Source organism: Strigops habroptila, chromosome 17, assembly GCF_004027225.2.
Source record: "Strigops habroptila isolate Jane chromosome 17, bStrHab1.2.pri, whole genome shotgun sequence".
NCBI classification, from domain to species: domain Eukaryota; kingdom Metazoa; phylum Chordata; class Aves; order Psittaciformes; family Psittacidae; genus Strigops; species Strigops habroptila.
In genome coordinates this window covers 297,614-313,711 of record NC_044293.2, presented here as the reverse complement: position 1 = coordinate 313,711, position 16,098 = coordinate 297,614, and the positions used below count along the sequence as shown (strand labels likewise).

General features: G+C 59.6%; 3 protein-coding genes across 5 annotated transcripts; 2 read left to right on the top strand and 1 right to left on the bottom strand.

Moving 5' to 3' along the window:
* Positions 1-585: 585 nt before the first annotated feature.
* CLDN25 (claudin 25) lies at positions 586-1,607 on the bottom strand. Its single transcript, XM_030505652.1, has one exon. It carries the CDS (start codon positions 1,547-1,549, stop codon positions 890-892), a length of 660 nt encoding a protein of 219 aa, XP_030361512.1. The 5' UTR covers positions 1,550-1,607; the 3' UTR covers positions 586-889.
* Positions 1,608-2,638: 1,031 nt separating this feature from the next.
* On the top strand, positions 2,639-5,593 carry LOC115616223 (G protein-activated inward rectifier potassium channel 4-like). Its single transcript, XM_030505224.1, has 4 exons — positions 2,639-2,843; positions 3,479-3,697; positions 3,804-4,995; positions 5,167-5,593. The coding sequence occupies exons 2-4, from the start codon at positions 3,524-3,526 to the stop codon at positions 5,493-5,495; spliced, it is 1,695 nt and encodes a 564-aa protein (XP_030361084.1). The 5' UTR covers positions 2,639-2,843; positions 3,479-3,523; the 3' UTR covers positions 5,496-5,593.
* A 1,312-nt stretch (positions 5,594-6,905) lies between these two features.
* Positions 6,906-15,779, top strand: UBE4A (ubiquitination factor E4A). 3 transcript variants are annotated; one of them, XM_030505650.1, is made up of 20 exons: positions 6,924-6,946; positions 6,999-7,159; positions 7,236-7,412; positions 7,592-7,704; positions 7,974-8,126; positions 8,257-8,416; positions 8,527-8,729; positions 8,962-9,153; positions 9,293-9,626; positions 9,864-9,990; positions 10,822-11,129; positions 11,732-11,864; positions 12,825-13,012; positions 13,348-13,448; positions 13,550-13,663; positions 14,008-14,182; positions 14,261-14,441; positions 14,804-14,951; positions 15,168-15,325; positions 15,449-15,779. In XM_030505650.1, exons 2-20 carry the CDS (start codon positions 7,036-7,038, stop codon positions 15,585-15,587), a joined length of 3,228 nt encoding a protein of 1,075 aa, XP_030361510.1. In that variant the 5' UTR covers positions 6,924-6,946; positions 6,999-7,035; the 3' UTR covers positions 15,588-15,779. The 3 variants fall into 3 exon arrangements, with proteins under 3 accessions (XP_030361509.1, XP_030361511.1, XP_030361510.1); XM_030505649.1 differs by having other exon boundaries at positions 6,906-7,159; XM_030505651.1 differs by lacking the exon at positions 7,974-8,126 and having other exon boundaries at positions 6,906-7,159.
* The last annotated feature ends 319 nt before the right edge of the window (positions 15,780-16,098 follow it).

The window sequence follows — 16,098 nt, the reverse complement described above, 5'->3', positions numbered from 1 at the left end:
GTCGGCCAGGGGCTTCCTTCAGAGCGGTCACGCGCCCGCAGCACTGAGCTGCAGGGATTAAACCAGTGGTGAACTCAGGTTTTAACCAGTGCTGTGGCAGGGGGCTGGCTTCTGTCAGGATGCCAGGTGTTAGTCCAGGCTGATGGTCCATGCTGCTGGTCGCCCAGGGGCATGTGAGCAGGCTTTAGTTTTACAGCTGCATCAGGAAAAGGTGGAAGAAATGGTTAAGGAGACCCATCAAACACCCTCTGACCTCTTTACACAGGTAGGGGATGCAGCTGAGGAGCTTCCTACAGAGGGTCTGTGGCATGCTGATGGCCTTATGTGTTAGCCCCGAGAAGACGAGGCTACTGCAGGGGATGCAGCCACTGTTGTCCTGCCTCTGCAGCAGTAGCCATCTTTGGTACCACCTCGTCTCTTGTTTTCCCTCTCCCCTTGTTTTCCACCTTTCCCTCTTCAACCCCCTCCAGTCTTTTCTGGGCAGACCAAACAGCACTACCCCTTGCAGCTCCCACCCTCCATTCACATTCGTGCTGCACCTCGTGCAAGATGCAGCCATACGCTCAGAGCAGAGAAACACGCTGCTGGCAACTGTGATAATTTATTGCAGGTACATCACTGTGGTACGGACACGCACGGAGTGAGCTGCTACTCCAGAGCATAGCCATTGACCACAATGGATTTGGCGATGGAGGACTCACAAGGGATGCTACTGCTGCCTCAGCCACAAGTCACTCTGCTCCGGTGTCACTGCTGCTGTTCTGCCTCTGCCTTGCTGCCTGCCTAAAGCCCTTGTTTCTTTGGAAAGGAAACGTGAAGTAGGCGCGCAGAGGGAGGGAAAACCCTGCCGCAGCAATCAGCAGGTCACCTCTAAAGCGAGCCGGAGCCCCTAGATGACCAGGTCCGCGGGTTTGGGCAGCGGGTGGTGGCCCCTGGCGGGGGGCTGCCGGCAGGCGGGGACCGGCGGCGTCGGGGCCCTCGTGGCGCGGGCGCTGCAGGCGAGGAGCAGCCCGCCGGCGGCGAGGAAGGCTCCGGCAAACCAGCCCAGGAACGTGGCCTCCCCGAACTCCCAGCGGGGGACGATGTCGGGGACGGTGTTGTCCCAGAAGTCGAGGACGGTGTTGTAGGCGACCCAGGACACCGGCGCCAAGGTGGCCATCCCGGCTGTGCCGAACGCCGCTCCCCCGGCGAGCAGGAGCCGCCGCTTTAGCCCGGGCTTGTCCTCGCAGGGGGTCCAGCCCTCCAGCCCCGGCGCCGCCAGGAGGGCCCCCAGCAGCCCCAGCCCGTTGGAGAGGCACATCAGGAGGCGGGAGACACGCAGCTCGGGGGGCAGCGCCAGGAAGGAGCCGTGGGCCCGGCACTCGACCACCCCCTCCTCGCGGGCGATGCAGACCTGCCAGAGCCCCATGGTCCACACCTCCAGCTCGTTCAGGTCCAGGTTGAGGCTCTTCCAGAGCGGCACAAAGGTGGTGACACAGGAGGAGACCCACCCGAGCAGGGCCAGCAGCATCCCCCCCGCCTGCGCCTTCGCCCGCCAGCTCCCGGCCATGCTAGCGCCGGCCGCTGAGTGCGCGCCGGGCCGGGATAAGCCGCCCTGAGCGGCGGCCGCAGGCATTAACGGTTGTGGAGCAGCGCCGGCCCGCGTCTGCCGCCCGGGGCGGCGAATTCAAGCCTGTTCCTCCGACGCCGGGGTGTGGCCACTGTCATCTTCCAGCCGCCCGTGGCTTCTCCAACGCTCCGCAGGGAAAGCCGGGCGCGTCCCGCCGTGGCTGCCGCCACACTCCCGCCGCTGCCGCGCCGTGCCGGGAGGGTTAAGCCAAGGCACGCAAATCCGCGGCCACCCGGAGCGAGCGCCTTGGCAGGGACGGAGCCCCCCGGCAGCGCAGCTCCAGCCGTGGTGGGGCCGGGAGGGGACCCTGAGGTGGGATGCGGGCAGCAGGAAGCCGGCGTCAAGGTCCTCTCAGAGGCTTTGAGGCATCGACCCTCATTCAGTCATTAAGTTAATAAGCAAAGGACCCTTCGAGAGCTGCGTTGAGGACGCAGGAAGGGGGAGCCTTTGCCCTCTGCTCGCAGATGGGCACCGATGGCCCAGTCCTGCACCCTGCGCCTCACCAGGGACATGGCTCCTGGTGCCTGATGTGGGAAAACTGGCCTGGGAGAAGGTGCCCCGCTGCCAAAACACGGATGGGGGAAGGACGGGCCCCACCGTCAGGAAAATCCCAACTTTGGATCCCACCCGCCCCCTCCCACATCCTTCCCTGGGGTCCAGCAGCAGATTCATCTTCCCCAGGAGATTAGTGACTAATCTCTCCTTCATCTGCCATCTCTCTTATCAACGGGATACTGGGGCCCAGCCTGGAAATTACCAAGTCCTACTGGAGCTGGGGTCCAGCCCCAGCGAGCACCGGGGGGGGGACTTCGCAAAGGGATCCCAAAATGAGGGGGCGAGGGAGCATGGACCAGTCAGGAGAGGGGGAATGTTTTCCAGCCCTTGCTGACCATCCTATCCCCAAGGGCAGAAGGGAAGCACCATCCCGAGAGCAGGGAAATCCGCTGGGAAACCCCTCCTGCTCCTTACAGGCATTGGGGCGCCTGCTCCTTCCGATTAAATCGTCTCAAGGTAATTGTGCCTGTCGTTGAGACAGATTAACGGGCCACCTTCTGCTGCTGGAGCAGGATTGGCGGCCGCCGCAGAGCTCCCTGTCCTTCCCTCCCACTGGCCACGGCGGAGGATTCCCATCCGTGACCGGTGGGAAGATGCCTGGTGGCCGCCGGGGCAGAGCAGGAGCCACAAGCAGAGATCGACATCTGCCGGCGCGGCGGCCACTCCGCGTGAACACAAGGTGGGTGCCCCTCGCCCAGGGGTCTGCACAGGGCTGGGGGCAGGAGGTGGATCCGGGGCTGACGTCCTCCATTGCTGCGCCGAGGACACTGGGCCTGCTGCTTGGCAGCAGCGAGGGGATGCTGGGAGGAGGCAGCGTGCCCATGAGGCTCATCCCTGAGACTCGCTGCCCTCCAGGTTGTGTTGCAGGAACATGACCTCCCATTGCACCTCCCCGCCGGGAGCCAGTGGGACTCATCCTGTCCCAGTGAGCCCAGCAATGGGGTCTGTGTCTCCATCACGGGCTGTCCTTCCTCCCACCCCGGAGCTGCCTGTTTCTGCTTGCAGCTCGTCAGAGAACTGGCAATTACAGGCAGGGCCTGGGACACGCGTGGACTGTGGCTGCGGGCACTCGCCCGGGCCTTGCCCACTGCCGGGGCTGCTCCTCGCGGAGGCAGGCACCTCCTTCCTGGCCTCTGCAGTGCAATTACGGCCCCTAATGGGCTTAGCCATCTGGTGCCAGCCTGTGGCCACGCCAGCACGGCTCCATGGCTGGCACATGTGCTACTGGGCAAGGGCAGCCCCGCCAGACCCTGCCCCGTGGGGATGCACCCTCCATGTTCACAATAACCCTCTGCTTTGTGTGACGTGTGGCAGGACCCTGTGCCCAGCCCGGGGCTGAGTCCCGGTCCCGGCCCCACCATGGTGCTCCCCTGCGCCAATAACAGCATCAGCAGCAGCCGGCCGGCACTCGAGGAGCCCCGCGGCCGCAGCAACTCCATCCCCCTGGCACAGACCCCCACCGCCAAGCACATGCTGGCCTACCTGCCACGGCCGCCCACCGACACCAGCCGCTATGGCACCTTCCCCCAGAAGGTACGGACTGGATTGCACTGGGGCTCTGGGGCATCCTCAGGGCAGGATGCCACCACGGTGCTACCCAAGGTGATTCTCACCAATGGGCTCCTTTCCCCCCCTGCAGCCTGAACCCCTGGCTGCCCCTGAGGCTCTAGCAGAGGACAGCCGGCTGCAAGCTGCCGCCACTGCCAACAGAAGTATCCTGATGCCAAAATACCCGTCCCCACCCTGCCATGGCAGCATCACTCCCGACGAGGCATCCCTGCTGCGGAGCCGCAGCAGCATGGCCACCCCACACCGTCCCGGGGACCTGCCCTGGTGCCCGCCAGCCGCTGCACAGGAGAGCGGCACCCGCTGGTGCCCGCTGCATGCCCTGAGCGTGGCCAACATCCCCAGCTCGGTGCGTGGCAGGACCCCCGCCCTCAGCAGCACAGCCACCACCGTGCCCCCCACCGAGGGGCTGCAGGGCCGGCGCCGCAGGCTGCTGGAGGAGGACAGCCCCATGCTCCAGGCTGGCAAGCGGCAGCGGCAGCGCTATGTGACAAAGGTGGGCAAGTGCCAGGTGAACCTGGGCAACATCCAGGAGAAGAAGCGGTTCCTCTCGGACATCTTCACCACCATCGTGGACCTCAAGTACCGCTGGTTCCTCTTTGTCTTCATGATGTGCTACATCGTCACATGGGTGGTATTTGGCACCATCTACTTCTTTGACGCCTGGGTGCGGGGCGACGTCGGGAACCGGGGCGATCCTGAGTGGCCAGCGTGCATCGAGAACATTGACGGCTTTGTGGCTGCCTTGCTCTTCTCGGTGGAAAGCCAGCGCACCATCGGCTACGGCTCCCGGATGGTGACGGCCAACTGCACCGAGGGCGTCATCCTCCTGATGGCACAGTCCATTGTCGGCTCCATGATCGACGCCCTGATGGTGGGCTGCATGTTCGTCAAGATCTCCCGGCCCAAGAAGCGCGCCCAGACCCTCATCTTCAGCAAGAACTGTGTCATCTCCCAGCGGGACGAGCAGCTCTGTCTCATGTTCCGCGTGGGGGATCTGCGGGATAGCCACATGGTGGATGCCAAGATCCGGGCCAAGCTCATCAAGTCCCGGCAGACAGCCGAGGGCGAGTTCATCCCCCTGGAGCAGTCGGAGCTGAACCTGGGCTACGACACAGGCGAGGACCGCCTGTTCCTGGTGGAGCCCCAGATCATCTGCCATATCATCAACCGCCGCAGCCCCTTCTGGGACATGTCGGCTGAGTCACTGCGCCGGGAGCAGTTCGAGATCATCATCATCCTCGAGGGCATCGTGGAAGCCACAGGTGGGTCTGTGGGGTCGGGGAGGGGATGGGTGCTCCTCGGGAGAACCTGGGCTTGGGGCTTGCTCCCCCTGGCAATGGGTGACCCAGGGCTGGAGGCCCCTCGTGGGGCAGCAGGTGGTTTGTTGCGGCACCCAGGTGCCCTGCAGCGGCACCGCTGTTGCCTCACCACAGGGATGACGTGCCAAGCCCGCACCTCGTACACAGAGGACGAGATCCTCTGGGGGTACCGCTTCGAGCCCTGCATGTCCCTGGAGAAAGGCGCCTTCCGGGTGGACTACAGCCGCTTCGAGATGACCTTTGAGGTGCAGACCCCGGCGGCCAGCGCCAAGGAGCTGCACGAGCTGAAGGAGCTGGAGCAGCAGGAGCACTCCACGCTCAGCCTCTACTGGGACCACCTCCTGCAGCCCTGCGCCCTGCCGGGGCCCGTGGAGGATGCTCTGCCCGGGCTGAGCGTCCCCGGGAGCCGGGATGAGCTGCTGGAGCGAGGGGGCAGCGCCTGAGCCGTGCCCAGCGCTGACAGTGCCATAGCCCGCCCTCACCCCGGGGCACAAGCCAGGACACCGGATCCAGACAGTGGGTGATGGAAGGCTCCTCAGTAAACCCCCAACACCAATAAATGAGCCGTGTGTGTGTGTTGTGTGACCAACACTCAGTGGGGGCTGTTCACACCCACAGTGGGGCTGCTGCTGGGGGGGGGGGGAGGCAGAAGTGGAGCGTGGCCAGGAAGTGCATCCCCCAGAGCCCAGACAGCCTGTCCCATGTCACAGCCCGTGGGATGAGACCCCCGCTCAGGGCTCCAGAACCACCCCTCACTGCCCCATGGACCCAGACATCGCCCCACAGCACCCACACACGGTATCTCCAGACGCTCGCCTCCATCACGGAACTGTCACAGCCAAGGGGCGAGGCTGGGGCACAGCCTCATGGACTGAAATTAATGGAGTTAATTAGTTAATGTGGTGGGCCTGTGCAAACCTCATGGGGTCCAACACGTGCGAGGTCCTGCGCCTAGATTGGGGCAATCCCTAGCACAAACACAGGCTGGGGCTCTGCTCTGCTGAGACACCCCCATACACACACATGCCCCCCACCATCCTGAATCCAGCGCTGGGGGCGACACCACAACCTTAGAGCAGTTCCAGTGCCTAAAGGGGCTACAAGAAACCTGGAGAGGGGCTTTGGACAAGGGATGTAGGGGCAGGACAAGGGGAATGGCTTTAACCTGCCAGAGGGGAGACTGAGATGAGCCCTTAGGCAGAAGCTCTTCCCTGTGAGGGTGCTGAGGTGCTGGCACAGGGTGCCCAGAGAAGCTGTGGCTGCCGCATCCCTGGCAGTGTTCGAGGCCAGGTTGGACACAGGGGCTTGGAGCAACCTGCTCTAGTGGAAGGTGTCCCTGCTCGTGGCAGTGGTTGGACCTGGAGGAGGTTTTGTGTCCCTTCAACACAAACCAGTCTGTGCTGCGTTAGTGGGGTAAAGCTGCCGTGTGGGCACCTTGGACACACTCCAAAACCATGACCTTTAAAAGAGCAAAATCTATAATTAAAGGCCATGTTGTCAGTTTTACCATCTTTATGCAACTGCCAACAGGTGATCTGATATGCAAATGGCCGATATGCATATTGATTACGTTGTAAAGGGTTAATTTGCATGTTAATTACACATCGTTAGCATGTAAATGGCACCGGCTCCACCAGCAGAGGTTCGCGTTCCGCAGCCACCAGACACGCTCCGTTACCGGACGAGCCGCTCAGGGCTCGGGCTCGGCCCCGGTGCCCGTGTCCCCCCCGTGTCCTCGGTCCTCCGCGCCGCCAGAGGGCAGTGCCTCCCGCCGCGCCGCTCTGTGCGTCACTCCAGCCGCTCTTCAAGAGCGCCCGCCCCCTCTTCCGGCGCACGGCGGTGACATCAGTTGCAGCGCGACGCGGTGACGTGCAGTGTTGTCCGGCGGCGGCGGCCCCGCAGCGGCCCCGCAGCAGCCCCGGCCCCGGCGGCGCCTGGGTCCCCGCAGCGCGGCCCCCCCGCATGGCGCGGCGCTGACGGGAGATGACCGACCAGGAGAACAACAATAGCATCTCCAGCAACCCCTTCGCCGCCCTCTTCGGCTCCGTCGCCGCCGCGAAGCACTTCGCCGCCGTCCAGAAGCAGCAGCAGCTGCGGCAGCTGACAGGTCCGGGGCGCGCGGCCGGCGGCGGGAGGGGGCTGTCCCCGCCGCGGCGCTGAGCGCCTTCCCCCGCTGCTTGCAGGCGATGAGACCTCGGTCAGCCAGGATGACTCCGACAACAGCGTCTCCGAGAGCCTGGACGACTGCGACTACTCGGTGGCCGAGATCAGCCGCTCGTTCCGCTCTCAGCGGGAGCTGTGCGAGCAGCTCAACATCAACCACATGATCCAGAGGATCTTCCTCATCACCCTCGACAACAGTGAGTGCTGGAGCCGTTCCCCAGCGCCAAGGGGGTGGTTCTGGGCAGGGCAGAGCTCACTGGGTGAAGTGAGAGGGGGCAGCTGGGAGGGGAACATGTCGCTTTGCCATCAGGTTCCGCTGCCCCCAGCACGGTCTGTGTCCCTGTGGGTGAGACAGGTCCCTCCGTGTCACTCTCAGGTGACCCCAGCATGAAGAGCGGGAACGGGATCCCAGCGCGCTGCGTCTACCTGGAAGAGATGGCTGCAGACCTGGACGCCCAGGACTGGCTGGACATGGACAACGTGGAGCAGGTAGGGCCGCCTGCCGCGGGCTCCGGCTCTTCTGCTGCTGTGGCACCAGGAACTGTTTCCTCGTGACACATCCCAAATGCAGCCTGTCTGCCGCCGCTCTTAAAAGAGAACGGAGACTGTGGTGGAGCCTGAGGGCTCTCAGCTTAGTGCTCTGTTACTTAAGGAGGGATGGAGAGAACTTTTCCAAGCGTAAACAACGTGCTGCCACGGGGCTGTGTTTCCCAGAGGAGTTGTCTCCCCGTCCTCACTTCCCACCCACCTCTGCCCAGGCCCTGTTCGCCCGCTTGCTGCTGCAGGAGCCTGGAAGCCACCTGATTCACATGACCTCCAGCAGCACGCAGAACCTCTCTGCCGACCGGGACGCCGGGGAGAGGCAGATCCTGCGCTACCTCTATGCTTGTTTCCAGAGGGCAAGAGAAGAGGTGGGCAGGGACTTCAGAGGCAGAGTGCGGCTTTGTCACCCAGCATTCTGAGCTGAGGTGACTGAGCTGGGGTTTTAGTGGCCAGAAGCAGATGCCAGGGCCCCAACTCTGTCTCCTTCTCCTTGTGCAGATAACCAAGGTCCCAGAGAACCTGCTGCCCTTTGCTGTGCGCTGCCGGAACCTGACGGTGTCAAATACTCGCACTGTCCTCCTCACCCCGGAGATTTATGTCAACCAGAACGTGTACGAGCAGCTGGTGGACCTGATGCTGGAGGCGCTGAGAGGGGCCCGTAAGTCCAGCTGAGTGGAGCAGACCTTGAGCTGCCCCCATCCCTAAAAGGGAGGGCAGCATTTAGGCCGCAGCACCTGTAGCACATTGAGGTTCTTGCTTTCCTGCCAGAGTTTGAAGACATGACCGAGTTTCTGGAGGAGGTCATAGAGGCCTTAACGATGGACGAGGAGGTGCGGACGTTCGGGGAGGTGATGGTTCCTGTGTTTGACATCCTGCTGGGCAGAATCAAGGACCTGGACCTCTGCCAGATCCTGCTCTACACATACCTTGACATGCTCCTCTACTTCACCAAGCAGAAGGACATTGCAAAGGTGGGTGCCTCGGCCTGGTCAGGAGCTCCTCGCAGGTTCTCCTCGTGGCAGCATGTTTGTAGGACCTAATCTGCAGAGGTCAAACCAGCAGTACAGTGTAGCAATACCCTGTGTGTGTTCTCTTACCCTTCTCCTCCCTTCTGTTTGCCTGGCCCAAAGCTGTCAGCTGTTGTTTGCTTTCATTTTATTGGGATTTGACACAGCTGTCAGCATGTCCTGCCATCCCCTTAAGGTTTTTGCAGGCTACATCCAGCCCAAGGATCCCAGCAATGGACAGATGTACCAGAAGACTTTGCTAGGCACCATCTTAAACATCTCTTGCCTGCTGAAGACCCCTGGCGTCGTGGAGAACCACGGCTACTTTCTGAACCCATCCCGATCCAGCCCACAGGAGATCAAAGTGCAGGAGTCCAACATCCATCAGGTGAGCTGAAGCGTGACAGTGCTTCTCGGTGTGTTTGAGTGGCCTCTCGGTGCCTGAGGGTTAAAGATGTGGTATCAGGCCTTGAGTTCCACCACTGGCTCCTTCATAATCCCTCAAACACATTCTGTTCCTGCAACAGTTTATGGCCCAGTTCCATGAGAAGATCTACCAGATGCTGAAGAACCTGCTGCAGCTGTCCCCAGAGACAAAGCACAGGATCCTCTCCTGGCTGGGAAACTGCCTCCACGCCAACGCGGGACGCACCAAGATCTGGGCAAACCAGATGCCAGAGATCTTCTTCCAGATGTACGCCTCGGATGCCTTCTTCCTTAACCTGGGAGCTGCCCTCCTGAAGCTGTGCCAGCCCTTCTGCAAACCCAAATCTGCCAGGCTGCTGACCTTCAATCCTACCTACTGTGCCCTGAAGGAGCTGAACGAAGAGGAGAGGAGGAGTAAGAACGTACACATGAAAGGTGCGCCCAGACCTTGGGGGAGCAAGGGAATGACAAGGGGGATCTCTTTGGGTCTCTGCTGCTCCCAGTAGTGCCCCCCTCACATGTGCAGGTAAAGGGAGAAGACTGGGGAGGAGCACAGGGAGAACTGCACACAAACAACATGCTTCCCGACATCACCAGCCATTCTGCGTCCTCAGTGGGGGCCCTCTTGAGCCCTTACCAACAGGCTTGGCACAGAGACGCTTTTCATTCCAGGTCTGGAAAAGGAAACGTGTTTGATACCTGCTCTGAGCGAGCAGGAGCCTGAGTTTGCCAACAGCTATAACCTGGTGACGGAAAACCTGGTCCTCACACAGTACACCCTTCACTTGGGGTTTCACAGGTGAGTGCTCGCAGATCCCCCTAGTGCTATTCCCACCCCTGTGCTAAGCTGTCAGTGAATCCTTGGAATGCAGAACCAGCAGCTTGAGCTGCTGAGTACCAAGCACTGAATTTGGGCCTCAGGCTGACTGAATTTGGAAGGAAGCTCCATTTGCTGGTGCTCACAGTCAGTGCTGACAGGTCCTCAGGCTCCACACTGCTTACAGAAACCTGATAGCCAAATGTTGAGTGTCATGGGCTGCTCGCTTCCCCCTCTCCTTAGGGAACAGGCTGCAGGCATCTCACTTCTCCCCTAGAAAGCCTCTGCAGCAGAGCTCCTGCCTTTCCGAGCTGCCCGAACTGGACTGCATGGGAAGCAGAGATAGGTTCCTGCTGTCCACTTCCAGGAAAGGGTTTCTCTGGACACTGTAACACACAGTTTCTCTCAGCTTCCCTCTGCAAATGGTTGCCTGGATACAGTGAGGTCAGCTCTGATCCCAGCACCGTCCCCTTCTGGTTGATTCTCTAAATATAGAACTTGATGGAAAAGTTCCACAGGTGGCTTGTTGCTGGGAAACTGCCTGTGTCACCTGCAGGCTGCTGGATCCCTGACCATGGCACACCAGCGGGGTCGTCCAGACTACTCCACAGAGCACTGCAGTTCCTCAGCAGGCTCTGGGATCCCCCAAGCCCCTGCTTGCTGTTCCCTAAAGGCTTCCCATTGCTGGTGCCCCGACCAGGTTATCCCCAGGAAAGGGTTTGAGTGTGGCTGGCAGAACAGGATAAAGCACGCGCTGTTGCTCGGGCAATCTGCAGTCTTGTCTCATCTCATCCTCACCTTGTTTTTGGGTAGGTTGCACGACCAGATGGTAAAGATAAACCAAAGCCTTCACCGCCTGCAAGTAGCATGGCGAGAAGCTCAGCAGAGCTCCAGCCCTGCTGCCGACAGCCTCAGGGAGCAGTTCGAGCGCCTCATGACCATCTATCTGTCCACCAAGACGGCGGTGACAGAGCCGCAGATGCTGCAGAACTGCCTGAACCTGCAGGTGTCCATGGCAGTTCTGCTGGTGCAGTTGGCCGTGGGGAACTGTGGGACGGAGCCGCTGGAGCTCACCTTCCCGCTGCCTGCGGTGCAGGACAGTGCCTTGGCCTATGTCCCAGGTGAGAGCCTCACGCTGCTGCTGCTCACCCTGCACAGGTGAGCACTGCATGTGCATGGCCTGGTTCCTTAGGATGTGCGCAGCACCTGCGCTCCCTCCTCACTGATGTGCTTAAAGGACATTCTGCCTGTGGAAAGAAGGTTCTGGGATGTGAAGGGAATGTCAGCTGCAACTTGTCAGAAGCTCTGAAGGCAGCTGGGGCTTCCGGGGTCACCTACAGGCTGTGATCCTGGTGCCGTCCAGATGAGCACTGGGAGAGCCGAGCCCAGCAGGGCACAGTGCTGCAAACTTTCACCAAATACCATCTCAGTTTACTGTTCTCTCCATGTGCAAAGTTCGCCTTGAGCTTTCTGTTGTCTTGAGATGCGTGTGACTGTGCATGATGGGCAGACAGCTGCTGGGTCCCGAGTTCTGAGAGAGATGGAGCGAACCCTGTGTGGTTCAGGCTGGGCTTCCTTCACGTCTGGGCTGTTCAGACACAGCCAGTTAGCTCCCAAAGCTTTAATCAGAATGGGAGTGATTAGAGGAAAGCAGACGGGAGGCTGAAAAGGGGCGAGAAGAGCTGCCTCTCATGAGGAGCTCATGCACGGTTTCTGTTTGCAGAATTCTTTGCTGATAATTTGGGTGACTTCTTCATTTTCCTGCGGCGTTTTGCTGATGACATCTTGGAGACATCCGCGGATTCCCTGGAGCACATCCTTCACTTTGTCACTGTGTTCATGGGTGATGTGGAGAGGTACATACAGCCACAGCACGAGTCCCATGTACCTGCAGAGCACCCGAGGGGAACTAGGAGGGGAGACTGCAGGAGAGGCATTGGGGCTTGGTTTATGCAGCTGTGAGTGGGTTTGTCCCTTTGGAAAAGCTCAGTCCTGCCTGCAGGAGGTACAGGGAATGTGGCCCTGCCTGAAGGACCGGGGTGTCACACGAGGTGTAGATGGGATTTGGTGTCTAAGTGCTTGTTTGGTCATATTACACCGGAGCCTCATCAGCTGGAGCCCCTTTGGTCCTTGTCAGAGGAAGGCACTGGGATTGATCTGTTTGGAGTATCTCTGTGGAGTCTCCTGCTGTAACTGAGCAGGACTGAGCAGTGGTATCGATCTTCCCAGTACGACACCGCCACAGACACTGCATTTCTGCTCTCCTTTGTTTATTCTCATGTGTAAACACAGCAAAGTCCTGGAGGCTTCACTTGGTTGGCAGCTCCTTCTGCTCCCGCTGGCCCCAGGCTAGCCCTGGCAGAGGGAGGCTATGGCTCTTCCTACCTTGGGCAGGGGATTTGGCTTCTGCCCCACGCGTGAGGCAGGGGAGAACTGTACCCTCACCTTGGTGATTTGCACTGGGCAGGAGGTGAAGCTCTTTGGATTTGTGGAATAAACAGGAAGTTTGCTCGGGAGCAAACAAGCCAGCGTGGGCTGTGAGCTGTACCCACTGCCAGAAAGCTGTTGTGGGAGGGATAGAAGCAACAGCTTTGCCATTCCCACACCCTCTGGCCTCCCTGCCTGATTTAACTGTGGTATTGAGTGTGTGCCTTTGCCCATGGCTCCAGTATTGGGAGTAAGCTCAGGGCACCGGTGTTAGCTTTACAGACAGTCCACAGCAAGGCGACACTCCTGCAGGGATGGGCGCAGCTCCTGGAGCATTCCCTGATCCCACACTCTCCTGACATCCTGGATTTGCGCTTTTTTTCCTGCAGGATGAAGAACCCCCACCTGCGAGCCAAGCTGGCAGAAGTGCTGGAAGCGGTGATGCCTCACCTGGATCAGGCGCAGAACCCGCTCGTCTCGAGCATGTTCCATCGCAAGCGCGTGTTCTGCTCGTACCAGAACGCCGCCCGCTTGGCCGAGGCGCTCATCAGAGTCTTCGTGGATATCGAGTTTACAGGTGAGCACCACAGGGAAGAGCTCTTCCCTCTGCAGCAGCCGCAGGGGGAACGTCCCCAGGGTTTGAAACGAATCTGTTCTGGTTTTAAGCTGCTTGGCTGCATCAGGCCGGTGGCATTCCAGCACAGCGTTGGTATTCCCAAACTTCTGGCTTGTGCAGAGCTGTATATTCAGAGAGGATAATCTCCGGGGCTCAAGCTTTTCAGCATTGCAATGCTATAGCATTGGGTCCTTGCCTGTCCCCTTCTAGAGTGGGGTCAGTTGTACTGCTTGGGAGTCAGTGACATTGTGTGTGCCTACTGCCATGTGGAAAGCCCTTTCTTTGCCTGTGTTTAGGTGATCCTCACCAGTTCGAGCAGAAGTTTAACTACCGCCGCCCCATGTACCCCATCCTGAGGTACATGTGGGGCACGGATTCGTACCGGCAGAGCATAAAGGTGAGGCGGGAGCGCACAGGGAAGCGTGTGCCTGCAGCTCCGTAGGGAGCGCACCGGCCCGGGCCCTGCCGCAGCGCTCAACGTTTGCTCCTTCCTTCTAGGCTCTGGCTGATTACGCCTCGGAGAACCTGGAGGCCATGAACCCCCCTCTCTTTTTGCGCTTCCTCAACTTGCTCATGAACGATGCCATTTTCCTGCTGGATGAAGCCATACAGGTAGGACTGAGCATCATGAAGAGGAGCTCAGGGGCTCTGTCGGATCCAGCATGAAGCGTGCTGGGGGAGTTGCAAGGAAGTTTCCCTGCTGCTCGTCTGGACACAGCCGGGCTTTAAACAACCTCTGGGGGTTTTGAGTATCAAATCCACTTGGCTATGCTGCAGGTGTGATCCTGGCAAAGGCCCTTTGTCTCCAGGGTATTCTCCTTTGGATTTACGAGCTGTTCCTCTGGTGCCCGGATTGGCCTCTGCTAGCCAGGGCGGTGCAGGACAGGTCTGGCTTTGTCAGCACTGCCTGTTTGCCAGCCTGTTCTCCCAGCTGCTTCCCTGCCCTGTCTTTGCAGTACCTCAGTAAGATCAAAGTTCAGCAGATCGAGAAGGACCGTGGTGAGTGGGACAGCCTGTCCCCGGAGGCTCGCCGCGAGAAGGAGTCCAGCCTGCAGATGTTTGGTCAGCTGGCGCGCTTCCACAACATCATGTCCAACGAAACCATCGGCACGCTGGCCTTCCTCACCTCGGGTAGGGAGAGCACACCCCTGCTGGGACCTGGGGCAGGGGTGGCTCTGGAGCTCAGGGAACTGCTGCTTTCTGTTCCAGAAATTAAGTCCCTGTTTGTGCACCCGTTCCTCGCGGAGCGCATCATCTCCATGCTCAACTACTTCCTGCAACACCTGGTTGGGCCGAAAATGGGAGCTTTGAAAGTGAAGGATTTCAGCGAGTTTGACTTCAAGCCGCAGCAACTCGTGTCTGACATCTGTACCATCTACCTGAACCTTGGGTACGTGATGAGGAGAGCTGGTCCATGGGGTGTCAGGAGACATCCTGGGGACACTGTCTAGCAGAGGCCCTTGGTGGGCCTTTCAGCAGCATGCTGTGCTCTTCTGTAACAATCTTAACTTCAGTGACCCTGGGGAGTCAGCTGCAGCTCAGGTAGCAGGGGTGGAAGTTAAACACCATCGTGGTTACGTTCGTGCCCTCGGTCACTCTGGAGAGCGCCTGGGAGAAGCGCTTCATTGCAGTCAGGCTTTTCTCTAGCTTTGAGTTCTCTGCTGGGGTAGTGCTGCTGTCCTGGGGACTGCATTTTGCAGCCTGGTACATGTGGATTCTTAAGCCTTTGCTCTCTTTTCACCTGCGGCCCAGGGATGAGGAAAACTTCTGTGCCACGGTGCCCAAGGACGGCCGCTCCTACTCGCCGACACTCTTCGCCCAGACCGTTCGGGTCCTGAAGAAGATCAACAAGCCCGGGAACATGATCGTGTCCTTCAGCAACCTGGCCGAGAGGATCAAGGTGAGAACCCCAGAATTTAGGCACACAGAAAAGGAGGGACTTGTTCCTGATGTGGCTGTCCTGCCTGTGTATCCCCACGTCTTGCTGTGGGGAGGGATTTCTGGGGCTCCCGTGGGGCAGCACCCACCAGTAAACACTTTAGCTGTGGGCTGGGAGCAAACCTGGGCTTTAAAGAACCAGGAGCCCCCGTGGCTGAAGGCTCCACGTGGCCTCCAGTCTCTTGCAGACCGGCAGCAGCAGGAGGAGGAGACATATGCAGATGCTTGCGATGAGTTCCTGGATCCCATCATGAGCACACTGATGTCAGACCCCGTGATACTGCCCTCGTCCCGTGTCACCGTAGACCGCTCGACTATAGCCCGGCACCTCCTCAGGTACGCAGCGCTTTTGGGGGCCTGTCTCACTTATCTCCTGCCTCCTCGTGGCCTCTCCTCCTCCTGGTTTTATGTCTAGCACCGGGACTGTCCAAACGATCTCCTCGGTGCTTTGTCTTTCAGCGATCAGACAGACCCTTTCAACCGGAGCCCCCTCACCATGGACCAGATCAGACCAAACACAGAGCTTAAAGAGAAGATCCAGCGGTGGCTGGCAGAGAGGAAGAAGCAGAAGGAGGAGCTGGAGAATACGCTGAACTGAAAACAGGGATCTTGGCCCTAGACCTACAATCACCGGCCAGATAAATGCCTTGTAGAGCTCCAGAGCAACTCGCCACCTTGATTGAGGATGCACCATGTCAGCATCTCTCCTCGGACCTTCCCTTTCCTCCCTTGTTCTGTCTCTTCCTTTCGAGACTTACTGTTTAATACTGAGACTTTCCACTGCACTACAGCTTTGAGCCTCTGCCTGGGGAAGAGCACAGCCTCTCTGCGTTTCCTGGGGCCCCAGCCCTCTCCCACTTGTTCTTTCCCTGCAACACCAAAACCTTCTCCCTGTTCTGTTGCTTCTGTAACCATAGGCTCAGCATGAAGGCAACTGCTGCTCCCCAGGGTCAGACGTGGGGTGGTTGTGCCAACTTGTACATGCTGGTTTATTTTCCTGATGATTGCTGGGGACAGAGGGGTGTTGGAAATTAAAGGTGGAGATGATCTTAGAACTGGTGCTGGAGTCTGGCAGCGGCGGGGAGGCCCGAGCTGTAGAATAGCCTCGT

Excerpts from the sequence above, each read along its gene's own strand:
- LOC115616223 (XM_030505224.1), top strand. The coding sequence starts at position 3,524 with ATGGTGCTCCCCTGCGCCAATAACAGCATCAGCAGCAGCCGGCCGGCA. Across the intron at positions 3,698-3,803 it reads ATGGCACCTTCCCCCAGAAG|CCTGAACCCCTGGCTGCCCC; the intron begins GTACGGACTGGA and ends CCCCCCCTGCAG. Across the intron at positions 4,996-5,166 it reads GGGCATCGTGGAAGCCACAG|GGATGACGTGCCAAGCCCGC; the intron begins GTGGGTCTGTGG and ends GCCTCACCACAG.
- UBE4A (XM_030505649.1), top strand. The coding sequence starts at position 7,036 with ATGACCGACCAGGAGAACAACAATAGCATCTCCAGCAACCCCTTCGCC. Across the intron at positions 14,442-14,803 it reads ACCATCTACCTGAACCTTGG|GGATGAGGAAAACTTCTGTG; the intron begins GTACGTGATGAG and ends CCTGCGGCCCAG. Across the intron at positions 14,952-15,167 it reads ACCTGGCCGAGAGGATCAAG|TCTCTTGCAGACCGGCAGCA; the intron begins GTGAGAACCCCA and ends CGTGGCCTCCAG.
- CLDN25 (XM_030505652.1), bottom strand. The coding sequence starts at position 1,549 with ATGGCCGGGAGCTGGCGGGCGAAGGCGCAGGCGGGGGGGATGCTGCTG.